The 14,549-nt window shown below is 52.3% G+C and overlaps 1 protein-coding gene across 5 annotated transcripts in view; it reads left to right on the top strand.

Annotated features, from left to right (window-relative positions):
- The first annotated feature begins 7,350 nt into the window (after window positions 1-7,350).
- TLK2 (tousled like kinase 2) overlaps window positions 7,351-14,549 on the top strand; it is a 45,276-nt gene continuing 38,077 nt past the window's right edge. For 2 of the 5 annotated variants that reach the window (XM_051640364.1, XM_051640363.1), the window contains exons 1-3: window positions 7,352-7,950; window positions 10,096-10,184; window positions 12,004-12,069. In XM_051640364.1, the coding sequence (XP_051496324.1) occupies window positions 10,104-10,184; window positions 12,004-12,069 (147 nt within the window). In that variant the 5' untranslated portion in view covers window positions 7,352-7,950; window positions 10,096-10,103. Of the gene's footprint in view, window positions 7,951-10,095; window positions 10,185-12,003; window positions 12,070-14,549 lie in introns of all 5 variants that reach the window. The other 3 variants (XM_051640361.1, XM_051640360.1, XM_051640362.1) reach the window with 3 other exon arrangements.

Below are 14,549 nucleotides of genomic sequence, written 5' to 3'. Positions count from 1 at the left end.
TGCAGCATGATCCCTTCCTGACTTCCACATCTGTGTCACCCCACGGGTATGTCTGCTGTCCAGAGGCTTCTGGGGCAGGATGTTTCAGCCCTTCTTCTGGAAGGGTGACCCAGCAAATCCATTCACACCTCAAAGGCTGCAGTGCTGGGATGGGAATGGAAATGCACCATTGCTTTTTCTATTTATCCTGCTCTTCCAGATAATGTTGTAAGGGGATCACACAACTGGGAAGAGAAGTCATAGAATCATGGAATGGTTTGGGTTGGAAGGGACCTTATGGATCATCTAGATCCAGCCCCTGCATGGGCAGGGACACCTCCCAGCAGCCCAGGCTGCTCCAAGCCCCATCCAACCTGCCCTTCAACACTGCCAGGGATGGGGCAGCCACAGCTTCCCTGGGCAACCTGGGCCAGGCTCTCACCAACCTCACAGGGAAGAATTTCCTCCTCATGTCTCACTTCAATCTTCCCTTTGTGGTACTGTATTTTCTAAAGGGCTAAGAGACTTCCCAGCACCTGCCCAGGACACAGGAGGTGAGGTGTCTTTCTGAGCATGTTTGACTCCTGCCAGGCACAATCCTGACTCAGCCCAGGAGCTGTGCAGCTGCTGGGATGTTTTCATGCTAAGCCTGCAAAGTCTGGTTCCCTGGTTAGGTTGGCACCTCGGGCAAGGTCTAGGCAAAACACAGCTCAAGGCCTCTGGGAGCTGCACAAGCTCATGTCTCCTCATCTTACCCAGTCCGAGTCAGGCTTAGCAAAAGAAGTCCTGGGAGTGCTCAGCATGACTCGTGTAACCAGCTCCAGTGAAAAGACCTCCCATGTGTTGCTGGTGCCTTAGGCAATTCCCTTGGGGTCCTTTGCCTCTTGGTCCCTGAAGGGAGACCTCCTCCTGGGGTAGCTTTATCTCCCTGCAAGAAAAATTACTGACTGGGGTAAACAAGCAGCATAATTAGTGTGAATTAAAGTCATTTGAAAAAGGCCTTATTAATCATCCAAAAGCTTGTAAGCAGTGCAGGAAAATATGTTTTTAATTACAAACATGATTTATTTCAAGTTGATGGGCTCCCCTTTAAATTTCAACTCCTGAATGGGAGAAAATGAAGGCTAGTGATTTATTTGTTTCTCCTTTCAAGGCTACATCCCAATTGCCTGCCTGGTTTTGACTTGGGCTTCATGCAGAAACTTCCAGCCCTGTGAGCCTGCAGCCACTGAAGTGGCTCTTTGCCTTTCTCACTGCTCCTTATTCTGCTGGGGTGTTTCAGCAGTCACACCACGAGCCATGCTGGGCAGACATGCTTTTGTTTCCAGTCCTGTTGGTGATGTTCAGAGAGCAACAAGTTAATGGCCTTGAACTGAGCCAGGCCTCCTACAGACAGAGACTGTCTGAGCTTCCTTCCTTCATCCCTGCCTGCTCCTCTTCCCTCTGGAGCTGCTGCTCTCCTGTGACTCCTGGCCTTGCCTCCCACACAGCTCTGCTCAGCTGCCTTGGTCCTGACTTGCAGAAGCTTCTGCCATTCCCAGCTCAGTCCTGCTGAGCAGGCTGGGTTGCACAGTGGCTTTCCAGCACGTTCAGAGGAAATCTCTGAGCTCCCCTTTGCCATATTGAAAAGCCAGGTGAAATTTTCTTGTCCTTTTTAGCAGTGTAACATTAGCTTTAAAGCCATTCCTAACCTATCTGCTCTGGTTTTGTTCCCAGCATTCCAGTCCTGTGGTCTGTGGCTTCCAGGCAATGCCAACGTAGCTTGTTGAGCCTCCCAAGCAGAAGAGATGATTTCATAGCTCTGCCCCTCTGGAGCCAGACATTGTTACACTTTGGAAAGTCTGGGCCTGGCTTTTGCCAGAGGATGGTGGATTTCCTTGGAGGTTCGTGGGTTGTTTTGGCTGGAAGGGAGCTTTATCATCACCTATTCTGACCCTCTGCATAACCCTTTCACCTAGGGCTTATGGCACCAAGCCTGTGACTTGGGCAGAGCCACAACTAGGCCTTCAGAAGGGCTTTTGACCCAGCCAGGATGTTCCAGCCCTCCCATCATCTCCGTGGCCTCCTTTGGACCCTCTCTAGGAGCTCCATGTCCTTCCTGTGTTGGAGGCTCCAGAATTGGACCCAGTTCTCCAGGTGGGGTCTCAGCAGAGTGGAGTAGAGGGGGACAATTCCCTCCCTGGCCCTGCTGGTCACTCTGCTGGTGACACAGCCCAGGACACAGGTGGTTTCTGGGCTCTAGCCCATGGTGCCAGCTCCTGTTGAGCTTCTTCTCCACCATCACCCCCAAGTCCTTTTCCCCTGGACTATTTTTGATCCATTCTCCACCCAACAATTTAGAGAGAGAATTGGCTGAGGCTACTATTTCTAGCACGAGGTGCAGTGCTGGGTTCCCCTCATCTGGGGAGCACCACCTGGGCAGGTACACTCTGCTGCAGCCTTTAATTACACACCCATGTGGTATTTTTTTTTTTTTCCACGTTCAGTGCCAAGGGTGGATGTGAAGAGGTCAACCAAGGTTGCATGGAAAACTAAATCTGGCTTTTCTTCAACTTCAAGTGACTCCTTCCCTACTGAGACAAGCCTTGTGATGAAGGCTGGTGTGTATTTACAGACACACAGAGGCTGAACATACAGAAAACCTGTGTGCAGTGACTCTGGCTTCACAATAGGATGTTGATTTCGTTTTTCCTCTTGCACAAATCTCAGAGCACTTTGTTTAATTGAGGTTTTCCAAAGCCCTGTCAGATAGGGGGTTATTATGCCCATTTTATGCAGGAGGAAGAGAAGCAGGGGGCAGATCCTGCCGAGGGTGAAACTCTCTTGTGTTGCAGGAAGCAGGGGAAGGATTTTCTGGCACAGAAAAGAGAATCACCTTGTTTCAGGTGTGTGCAGAAGGAAGAACCATGGGGTTTTTGCCAGTGCCACGTGCTTGGGGGACATTGGGCACGGGCACAGTGGTGTTCATTTCCTACCTGGGAGTTTTGGTTCCCCTTGACAGGTCCATGATCCCCCAGGCTGCATCCTTGGGCAGGCAGGACATGGTTCCCTGGGACCAGGGCACCACTTTGAGGCTGTGCTTGGCTTGCATGGCTGGAAGCTGATGGAGCTGGATGCTTTCCTACTGGGTTTGGGTATCAAAGCCTCCCTAATGGGATACCTGAAGGTGTAGACAGAGGGAGGGGCAGGAACAACTTCCAAGATAAACTCCATTGTGTGGGAGGGCCGAGGCTCTCTGGAAGGCCTCAGGAAGGAGTCATGTTATCTTGGAGTAGCTGAGATACCAACTTTCTGCCAGCCTAGTGAAAATGAGGAGACCCTTTTGTTGTTCCAAGCCAGGGAAGGGCTGCGCTGGGAGTCCTGACCTTGCTGGCTGCTGAACCCACACCAGGGTAAGACGTGTTGGATGCCCCTTCACTTCCAACTCATCCCTCCTTAGGTACGAGGGGATCTGCTCCTCAGACAAGGGTTGGCCTTTTGTGGATGTGATGCCTAGAGATGAGATCATCCCCCAGTGCTAAAACCTTAAGAAACCTCTCGAGCACTGAACCATTTTGTTGTTTTGTGTCTGTGGGTTGGTTTTGTTGTCTCATTTGCTGTAAAATGTTGGGATTTGAGATCCCATTTTAAAGGCTCAAGCTATTTGATGCTCTTCTCAGGTCTCCAGCTCCTGGAGTCCTGCTACCACAGAGGAGTCTCAGCTTTCTTCTTGATGTACGTGTTACATTATGTCAATGATGTCATTTCTAGACCTCATGGCAGTACAGAAATGCTAGGGGGAAATGTAGTTGGATCATTTTTACAAGCCTGGGAAGCAGAAAGTCACCAAAAACATATTCAAAAGATCAGGAGCTTGACTTAGCGTGCTTTAGCTTTTCAAAATTCGAGACAAAAATAACTTGTTAGATGCCATGTTAAAATATCTATAAAATCTTACCAAATTTTGGTCAAATCTGACATGGTTTGACAGTGTAGCTGTGGTGCAGAAGCTGGGAGGAAGGGGTTTGTGAGCTGGCAGGGCCCTTGGCCACAAGGTCTGTCTTCCCAAAGCTCCCCCAAAAGATTCTGAAGGGGCCCCCTGAAACCACAAGTGAGAAGAGAAACCCCAACCATTTTAGCAAGTGCTGAGGAAGAGGGGCAAGTCACAAGAGGAGGATGGTGCAACCTCAGCTGAGAGGGTTGGTTATCAGAAGTCAGCACCCGCTGCTCCAGCCTGACTCAGCAGAGCCCAGCCCTTCAGCCATGGGTCCTACATCAGGGGTGGCTGTTAGAAACCATTCATGCCTGCTGGAATGTCTTCCAGGAAGCTGTTACCAAGGTGGGCATCAGGTCCTGCCAGGGGAAGGAGGAGCCAGGTCGTTGATCTGCCTGATTTTGGTGCTGATGACAGCAAGGAGAGCACCGTTGGGGAATTACAACCCTGTGGTCTCCTCTGGTATCCCTGTGGGAAGAAGATGGTGATGTGATCCCTGGCGATGTGCTGAAGAGGAGGAGAAGCCTCAGCACCAGAAAAGTGACAGCAAAGCCACCCCCAAAACACAAAGGTGGGGGGAAGAGTGCCCGGGATTCAGTGTTGCAGCACCTGATCCCTGCCTGGTGCTCTGGAAGGGGGGGCTGCTCCCCTGGAGGCACCTCTGGGGGTGGTGGTTGAGGTCCAGGGCAGCAGAGGGGAAGATGGTCCCTTCATGGGGTGCAGCCCCTGCCAGATCTTCTCCTCCCTCCACCCCAAGTCCAACCAAAACTGAACTTTATACCTCCCTGACCCACGGGAACTGCAAATGGTCCTAATTAGTGCTCCCTTGAATGGCTGGGATTCCCTTGAGCAGCTGATGGAACATTTACTCCTCCATTATTTTTTTCCCTTGAAAAACCAAACAAACATACAACGAGCACAAAAAAAAACCCCAACAAACCCAACCGAACCCGCACCACGCGCACCCTAAACGCGATTTACTCCTTTCTTTTACGAATTCCTGCCGCTGGTTGTGCTGAAAATGTGGCTCAGGCAGCGGGAGCTGAACCTGGAGTGGCTCTTGGACCCCCAACAACCCCAGCCGAAAGCAGAGGAAGGAGCCTGCGGAACCGGCGGCGCTGCCAGGGCCGGTTGCGACGCCGAGGGAGCAAAACACGCCGGGCGCGAAGTCGGAGCAATGATCCCGTTTTGAACTAACACAACTTCCCCCCCACCAGCCCCTCCGCGCCCGGCCCGGCTGCCGGGATCCAGCTCGGCATTCCCTGCCAGTGCCCCTCGATATTCCCTGCCCCATGTCCCTCGGCATTCCCTGCCCCATGTCCCTCGGCATTCCCTGCCAGCGCCCCTCGGCATTCCCTGCTAGTGCCCCTCGGCATTCCCAGCCCCACGTCCCTCGGCATTCCCTGCCAATGTTCCTCGGCATTCCCAGCCCCATGTCCCCCCCATTCTCAGCCCGATATCCCTCACATTCCCAGCCCCATGTCCCTCGCCATTCCCAGCCCGATATCCCCCACATTCCCAGCCCCATGTCCCTCGCCATTCCCAGCCCCATGTCCCCCCCATTCCCAGCCCGATATCCCCCACATTCCCAGCCCCATGTCCCCCCCATTCCCAGCCCGATATCCCCCACACTCCCAGCCCGATATCCCCCCCATTCTCAGCCCGATATCCCCCCCATTCCCAGCCCGATATCCCCCACATTCCCAGCCCGATATCCCCCCCATTCCCAGCCCCTCGGGCCGGCGCACCCCTGCGAGGGGAAGCCCGGCTCCCGGCTCCAGCCCGCGCCTGCCTCCCCCCGGCCGGGCCCGGCCACTTCCTTGCCCAACAAACCTCTTCAAACCCCTCGCTCCCCGTTTTCTCCTTCCCCCCGCGTTTGTTTTCCAGGGAAGCTGCTTCACCCCAAGGCCGGGCGGGTTGCAGAGGGGTCCCCATGATGAGGGGGGTGGGCAGGGACGGTGATGGGGGGGGGGGGGTCGGGGGGTCAGGGTGTCCTTGCCCCCCCATATCCCTTCGGGGGGTGAGGGTGGTTTTGGGGAGCAAAGCGGCTCCTGCCCGTGGGAGATGGAGACTGGAAAGGGAAGGATGTGGGGGTGCATAGACACCGCCCCCAAACCTTTCTGACCTGCCCCAGACATCTTGACCCCATGGTCCTTCCTCACCTTGTGCCCCCCCAAACCTGCCCTGACCCCCCAAACCTTTCTGACCCCCCTCCCCAGGCATCCTGACCCCATGGACCATCATCACCTTCTGCCCCCCCAAACCTCACCTGCCCCCCCCAACCTTTCTGACCCCCCCCTGGGCATCCTGACCCCATGGTCCTTCCTCACCTTGTGCCCCCCCAGACCTGCCCTGCCCCCCAAAACCTTTCTGACCCGCCCCAGACATCCTGACCCCATGGTCCTTCCTCACCTTGTGCCCCCCCAGACCTGCCCTGCCCCCCCAAGCCCTTGTGACCCCCCCGGGCATCCTGACCCCACGGTCCATCCTCACCTTCTGCCCCCCCAAACCTGCCCTGAGTCTCCCCAAATGTCCACACATCAAGGCTGCATCTCATCACACCTCATGCTCTGCCCCCCCCAAACCTTTCTGACCCCCCTCCCCAGGCATCCTGACCCCATGGACCATCCTCACCTTCTGCCCCCCCAAACCTGCCCTATCCCCCCAAACCTTTCTGACCCCCCTCCCCAGGCATCCTGACCCCATGGTCCATCATCACCTTCTGCACCCCCAAACCCCACCTGCCCCCCCAAACCTTTCTGACCCCCCTCCCCAGGCATCCTGACCCCATGGACCTTCCTCACCTTCTGCCCCCCCAAACCTGCCCTATCCCCCCAAACCTGCCCTGACCCCCCCTGGGCATGCTGACCCCATGGTCCATCATCACCTTCTGCACCCCCAAACCCCACCTGCTCCCCCCAACCTTTCTGACCCCCCCCGGGCATCCTGACCCCATGGTCCTTCCTCACCTTGTGCCCCCCCAGACCTGCCCTGCCCCCCCAAACCTTTCTGACCCCCCCTGGGCATCCTGACCCCATGGACCATCCTCACCTTCTGCCCCCCCAAACCTTCCTGACCCCCCAAGCCCTTGTGACCCCCCCGGGCATCCTGACCCCACGCTCCTTCCTCACCTTCTGCCCCCCCAGCCCCTATTGACCCCCCATGTACCTGCCCCCCCCCCACCTCCAGCCCCTCCCTCCGCCCCATCCCAGGCCCCGCCCCTTTCCCCAGACCCCGCCCCTTTCTGACCCCCCCCCCCCCTTTCCTGACCTGCCCTCCCCGCCCCTCCTCCCCCCCCCCGCCCCCCCCCCCCGCCCTTTCTCTCCCCGCCGTGCAAATCTCGCGAGACTCGGCGCGTTTTCACTAGTGTGTGTGCACCAATCGATCCGGGCCGGGCCGGGCCCAGCGCCGCGGGGAGGGGGCGAGCACCGGGCCCCGCACCGGCCCCGCCACCTGCCCGCGCCCCGCCAGGCCCCGCCGCCCCCCTCCGCTTCCCCCCTCCTACCCCCACCTGCCCGGCCCTTCCCTCGGGCCTTTGTCCTCCGCGCGCCCCGGCCGGGCGAGGTTTCTTAGGCGAGCCCGGGGATCCGCGGCCTAGCCCTCCTCCTTTCCCTCCCTTCCACACCCGCCCCGGCTCCCTCCCCGCCCCGCAGCCGGCGAGGGGCGAATCCCCCCCCCCCCCAAAACCTCCCCCCCCAACCTCCGCCGCCGCCCTCCCCTCCGCCCTTCTCCCCCGCCTGGAGCCCGGTGCCCGCAGCGGCGGCGGCTCTTGGCTCACGAGAGGCCGCGGAGCCGCCCCTGGCCTCCCCCTCCCGCCCGTGCCGCCGCCGCCGCCGCCGCAGCAGGTTCCCTCCCTCCCTCCTCCTCCTCCTCCTCCTCCTCCTCCTGCTCCTCCTGCCCCCGGCGGCGGCGGGATCCGAGCGGTGTCCGGGGAGCGCTCGGCCCGGGCAGGAGGGGAGAGGAGCGGCCCGGGGCGGCGGCAGGAGCAGCAGCGCCAGGTGAGAGAGCGGCGGGGGAACCGCGGGGACCCCCCCCCCCAGACACACACACACCCCCCCCCACCTTGTGCCTCCCTCCCGAGCGGCGGGGCCCGAGGCCGCCCTGGGGGGCAGCGGGGCCGGGGGGGCAGCCGGGCGGCCCCCCCCCCTTCTTCCACCCCGGGAGGAGAGCGCTGGGGCTGTTAAACCCTTCCCCGGGCGCTGGGGCGGCGGGGCCGGGCCGGGGTCACGGCGGAAGGGCCCGCGGCCTGTGCCCCGAGGCGGCGGGAGCGAGGCCTGGGCCTCGGGTGTTCGCCCGGCCGGGGCGCCGCGCAGGCCCCGCGGGCTCGCAGAGCAGGCCCGGCCCGGCGTGGAAGGGAGGGGAGGGGGGTAAGAACGGGGAGAAGGGATCGCGGAACCCCCCCCCCGCCCCCAGACCGGCTAGGGGAGGTGAAAGGGGGTGGGTACGGCCTGTGAATCCCCGGGCTGGGAGTTGAGGCGGTGCTGCCCGGGGTGCCGGGGAAGGAGGAGGAGGAGGAGGAGGAGGCAGGCCGAGGCGGTGCAGCAGCGGGGGCAAGGCTGCTCACTCACCGGCCGGGTTTGAAACGCTTGCTTCTGTTTCCCGAGTAAGGGAGAGAGGTGTTGGGGGGAAAAAACAAACCCAAAATCACCCTGTCAAGGAGTCAGGGAGGGTGGGGAGGGAATGGCATCCCCAGCTGGGAGGGATGGAGGGGGGCCCGGGGCAGTCCCCAAGCCCCGGGGGGGAGCTCGGCCCTGCGGAGGGGGTGGATATAAAGGCTCGGGAACTTGTGGCAGTCCCTTTTCCTGGACCCACATCCCGGTGTTGGGGATGCAGTTCCCTCCCGGATGGCCCCTGGAATGGAGGAGAGACCTGAGAGTGTTTTAACACCTTCGCCTTCACGGCTCGTCTGTCATTTTCCTCCGTGCACAGATTTCCTGTTTTGAAAACTAGGCTGATAGCTTTGTTGGGATTTTAAAGCCCAGAGAAGAAAGAGGTTTCTCTGATAGCTGCAGTTAGTATCCCGTTCGTTTTTAAGCCTGGTGACTGATCTGGGAGAGCAGTTGTAAATGCCCCCAGATGGATTCACTTTGCCCCCTGTGACTTAGATCTGCAGCGTTTGGAGGAAATGGCAGGGACAAAATGGACAGTTCATAACAGGAACAATTGTACCCTGCCTATTCTAGAGGGCACTTGCTGCCCTTCAAGAACTTTCCTCATCACATATGCTCTTTATACAGCAAATCTTTATCTTCAGTCTCTCTCTTTCCCCCCTCCCCCCCCCCACCTTAGTCCAGAAAATGAAACTGGAACAGACATTTCTGGAAATGAACTTGATTGGTGCAGTTGGGAAGATGTGATTCACAGTTATAATGAACGTTGAAATTTGTCCCATTTTTTTTTTTTTTTTCACAGTTCAGGATTCAAACGGTGTATTTCCTGATTATTATTTTTTTTTAACCTGTTTACACAACTGTACTTTTTGTTGTGTTTTTTTTTTAACCCTTCAAATAAGAACATCTGTTATGTTGGGTTGCCAGGAAGTACATCCAGGGTATAGAACCTCAGATATTTCTCTTACACCAGAGTTATCTGATGCTTTACTCAACAGAGCAAAAGGTTTAAACAAGCATCATTTTCTTCTTACAATCCTTGGGAGAACCAAAACTGTTGTCAGTGAAATCTGCAGTTTGGGGAGATACAGTATTTCCAAGATTGGCCAAAAATAAATGATGGGGTAAAGAATGTTGCTGCTTTTTTTTTGTGTTGTTTGTTTTTCCCCTCCTGGTGATGCAGCACAGATGAAAAGCTCTGAAGCTTTTAGTCATAACACTCTGGTCCCATGTTTTCATTTTAATAAAGCATCCAGTGGGAGAATGTGACATAATTGGTTTCTTGGATTTAGAGCTCTTGAAATGGCTGGTACAACAGATAGAAGAGGAAACTTTCCAGCAGGGTTATGGCTTAAATGCAGTCATCTGGTGGCAAAGTCATGTTATCACTGCATGGGAATCTTGCATTTCTCTTGGCAATAAAATGGTTTCTACGTGGTTCTGCTGCAGAACAGGCACTTTTGAGGCCTGTTGGTGGCATGGAATGTTAAATCTCCCCCTGCATTGCATAATCTGAGTGTTGTTCTCCCATAGCAGCAGAAATGATGGAAGAATTGCATAGCCTGGACCCACGAAGGCAGGAGCTACTGGAGGCCAGGTTCACTGGAGTTGGGGTTGCTAAGGTGAGTGTGAGTACCTCTGGTACAACAGGCATGACTGGTGATCCATCCTTGTGCTGCACTCTGTGTTTTGATTTCTCCATTGATGGTTTTGCATTGCTAGTGTTTTGTATCACTCCTCGTGTCTTGACTGCTCATTTGCTTTTGAAGTATGTTTAAGAGGAATGAAAATGGGATCTCTATCAGCAGCTGTTCTGCTGCTCAGAAGGTCTTGGGTTCTAATTAAGATCTTGGAAGTTGCTCCATCTTAAGGCAGCTTCTGCACCTTAAAATCACCCACGACAGCTTTGTCTTTGCAAGGGGAAATCTCATCCGTTTCTTCCTTTCTCCGAGCATGCATTGGAGAACTAAATTTGGCCACTTGTTAGATACAGTTTCAAGCTCACTGTGTTTGATACAACATGTAACCAGCCTTAATATATTCAGGAATTTGGTCGTTTCTTGTGGGTGTAACCTGCTAAAATTGTCTACTCGGTGCCACAGAACACACACACAAAGTTATTTGCAGGTGAGCTCTCTTGTATCTGTGATCCACAACCTGCTAGTAAAATCCCATCTTTGTCCTCACACACAACTTAATAACTGTCCAGTAGCTGCTTTTCAGGAGAGAGGCACCTACATAACAACATTGTGTGGTTGCTTGATACACTAGCATTAAACTCTTTAGTTCTCCAGATGTTGTTGGTAGTGTTAATAGATGGTGTCTCTGAGCAATGAAATGGTGGCAGAACTCATCTTAAACTAGGTCAGTGATAAGGAGTTTACTTTTGAAGAAGATAGGGAGTTTTGGGCAACATCGGGGTAGATGGTAAAACAACACATCATTGCTATATCACTTTCAGAAACCTCTTAGAATTATTTAGGGAGGAAGCTCTGCACATGCCATATTTCTGAGAAGAATTCAAAGTGATGCAGAACTTGAAAATGGGCTTTGAGTTCATACTGTTCCTTCTGATCTGTACTTCAATCAGGACTCAAACAAGGTTAAGTCCTGGAAGGGAAGTTGAGTAAGTAAAACGTTGAGCTGAGAGGCAGTGTAGTAAGGAAGGTTAGTTGTTGTTGTTAAGAGGTAAGAATTTCAGTTACTGAAGTAAGAGTGGTTGTTTTTTTTTTTATCTTTTCCCCCACTCTTAAGACTTTTTTAAATCTTAAGGCTTTAGCACAATGTATTTACAATCTTGAAAGCCTTGTTTTATGCAACATCACAACTTTAAATGTGCTTTTTCATCTCTTTCTTACCTCTTCTCCCCACGTGTGTCACTGCAACATTTACCAGTAGAGATAAAGCAAAACAACTTTCTAGAACAGCAAAGACTTAGAAGTGTAGGCACTGCTGTTGCTTTAAAACAGTGCCAGCATCCTCAGTGCTCACAAGGAATGTTGGGAACTATTCCTTTTAAAGGAATAACCTTTAAAAGATACTGGGAAGCATGTCTTAATTGTGTTTTTAATATGTTTGTAGCAGAAAGCACATGCCCTTTCGCTGCAGGGTGGGTGTTGAAAACTCATGTTTTGTTTCCAAAGCATATCCAAGCACAAAAAAAAAAAAGCCTCATTTTTTGGAGGCTTCACTTTCAGAAGAGCTGTTCTGTCACTTGAGTTTCACTTTTACTTGTTGTTGTGCAGTGTAGTGTTTTACTTTGTGCTAGTCAGTAAACTGTTCAGTGCCTTACACTTCTTTCAGACATTATCTATTGATTGACTTGCATACTTGCTAATTTGCAGTAGATCAGCCAACCATTGATATGAATTAGCATGACTCTACTATGTTGCAGCAAACCTTGGTTGCAATATTAATCTCAGCTACTACATTCCCCCCCAGGTTGGTGCTTCAAATTCCCTCCCTACCCCCCCAAGCCTCCGTCCGTCATGCTCCGCACTGGCATTGGTAGGTCACTGTCTTCAAGGGAATATATTGGGAAAGCTGGGATACAATTTGTCTGATTCAATTGAGAATTTTTTAGCTCTCTCCAATGAAATGTGGAAGGAAGGCTCCTTAGGGTAGGTTAGTGCCATCTAGTGGGACGGGGACTGGCACATCCTCCTGGGATAGAAGGTATTCAGTTGCTGATTATTGCATAAAAGGAAGAAATGTCAGCTCAGATTCTCTCCTATTGGGTGAAGGCAGCAGGCCTTGTAACTGAGCTTCCTGCCTTCCACTGGGTGTATCTCTTGGTGTGTTTGATTAGGTTTCCTTCATGTTTAGAAATCCAGGGTACATTTTGGACCTGTGTAAAACTAATGCACTAGTTTGCATCTGTAATACAACTGCAGCTTCAAAGCCCACCACCCTGCATGTCTGCAAGAACAACTGTACATGTTTCTGAGAGTGGATAAGACTACTCTGATCTAGAATAAATGTTTCAGCTTGAAACTAGAAAAAAGCTTCTAGCCATCAGAGTCATGGGATTCTGGAAGAGCTTTCCAGTAACAGTAGTACAGGACAGAAATCCTGAACTGTTTGGGAAACAGCTGTGTGCTGTCACCTCCTGTGGTAGCTGAAGGCACAACCCAATGACCGAGGTCATTTGCAGTCCCAAATGCCTCCAAATTCTGTTGCAAGTCTGTGATGAATTATCTCACTTAGTAGCTGGAGAATATAATTCTCTAGAAGCTTGGAGTTAATACGTGGAATCAAATCTATGAGCAAGGAATGTTTCTAGGCAACTGTTAAACTCTTGTGGTTCATCCAGGTCACTAGATAGCTTCAAAAAGTCAGTGATGCTTTAGGTGTCTTTTCTTGCCATATGGTAAAGTGTCATTCTTCCATAAACTTGCAAAGCAAGCTCTTGAATTAACACACAACTATCTGACACCTATGAGAATTCCTGCTTATTTAGTTCCCATTTATGTTTACTTATTAGGGGAAGTGTAAGTATTTCACTCAGGGCATTATTCTGACTGGCCAGCTCAGACATTTCCTTTGGCTCAGTAGGTACTGAAAGCAAAATGCAGTTTGTCTCTCTAGCCTACACTGTTTAATTTGGTCTGTTCTCACCTTCTGCCTCCCTTCTCCCTGTCTGGGTGCTGGCTTTAAGATGTCAGGTGAGTTAACTCTGAAGGATTTGTGTCAATTCCACAGACTTTTACCAGATAGGAGTTGGTGTAGGTAATTGTGGTGGTTGAATCTCTGTTTGCACATGGTTTCCCTCAGGCTTAACCAGGGTGGATCATCACAGCAGCACGTGTATTCTCTACACACTTGGTCTTTAAAAGATTTTAAAAGTTGTGTGTGCCAGTTTATTACACCTAACTAAAAAGGCTGAAGTATTTCTAGAGAGAGAAACCCTCTCTGTCGTGCTGTCATGATCTTGCAGATCCAGATGACTGTGCTAGAGTTGAAGTCTTGGGGGCAGGTAGTGCTGCCTTTCCTCTCTTTTTATAGAATGGTTTGGGTTGGAAGGGACCTTAAAGATCATCAGGTTCCAATCCCCCTGCATGGGCAGAGACACCTCCCACCAGCCCAGGCTGCTCCAAGCCCCATCCAACCTGCCCTTCAGCACTGCCAGGGATGGGGCAGCCACAGCTTCTCCAGGCAACCTGTTCCAGTGTCCCCCCACCCTCATGGTGAGATGCCTCTTTGAGGCAGCATAAAGGTGGAAATTAAAATAACCTAAGGTGTCACTTATGCTGCAGAACATCTGCTTCCAAAAAGAGAATTGCTCATAAAAAAGAACAACTTTTACTTCTATTATTTTGGTTTTTACCCTTTCTCTGACACTCTTAGCAGTTCAGTAGCAATTGTTTGGTCCACTTAGCAGCATTTTTAGCAGCAAAGTTAGCAAATTAAATTAGTGTTTGAGAATAATCATGTCTTTGTTGGAGGGAGGTGGTGCTGCATAGTGATGGTCATTAACAGGTGTCAAATGTGTAACTAGAAGAACTAGTTAGTAAGAGTTTTGAAACTTAGAGTGGAATTTATCAGCTACTACAGAATGCTCCAGGACTTTATGCCAGATACTTGAAAACTGTTTGGATGCTTCCATGTGCACCATGACAAATGTGTTGTGTGGCTACTGGAGCCCAGATAGATTTGTCTGATCTTGTTTCTATTTCTGTCCATGCACTGAGGGTTAGGGTGAGTTGCATCACCCTTCTGTTCAGCTTGCTGTCAAGAAAGTAAAAATAACTATTTTTTTGATCCTGAGGAGGCTCTTGAGCCTTAATGCAAACCAAGAAAATGCTGTTGCAAATCTGCTTGCCCCACTGGAGGTTACCTGTGAACTTCTGATAGCAGATGAGCTTCTCACAGCAGAAAGATCAGGTGATTGGGGGTTTCATTATGGGCTACAATAGTGAGCTTTTCTAAAAGCCCAATTAAGAAGCAGACTTTAATTTTCATAATTACATGAGGCTTGAAACAAGAGT

The sequence above is a fragment of the Apus apus genome, chromosome 25, assembly GCF_020740795.1.
Source record: "Apus apus isolate bApuApu2 chromosome 25, bApuApu2.pri.cur, whole genome shotgun sequence".
Lineage (NCBI taxonomy): Eukaryota > Metazoa > Chordata > Aves > Apodiformes > Apodidae > Apus > Apus apus.
This window is presented reverse-complemented; position numbering and strand designations above follow the sequence as displayed.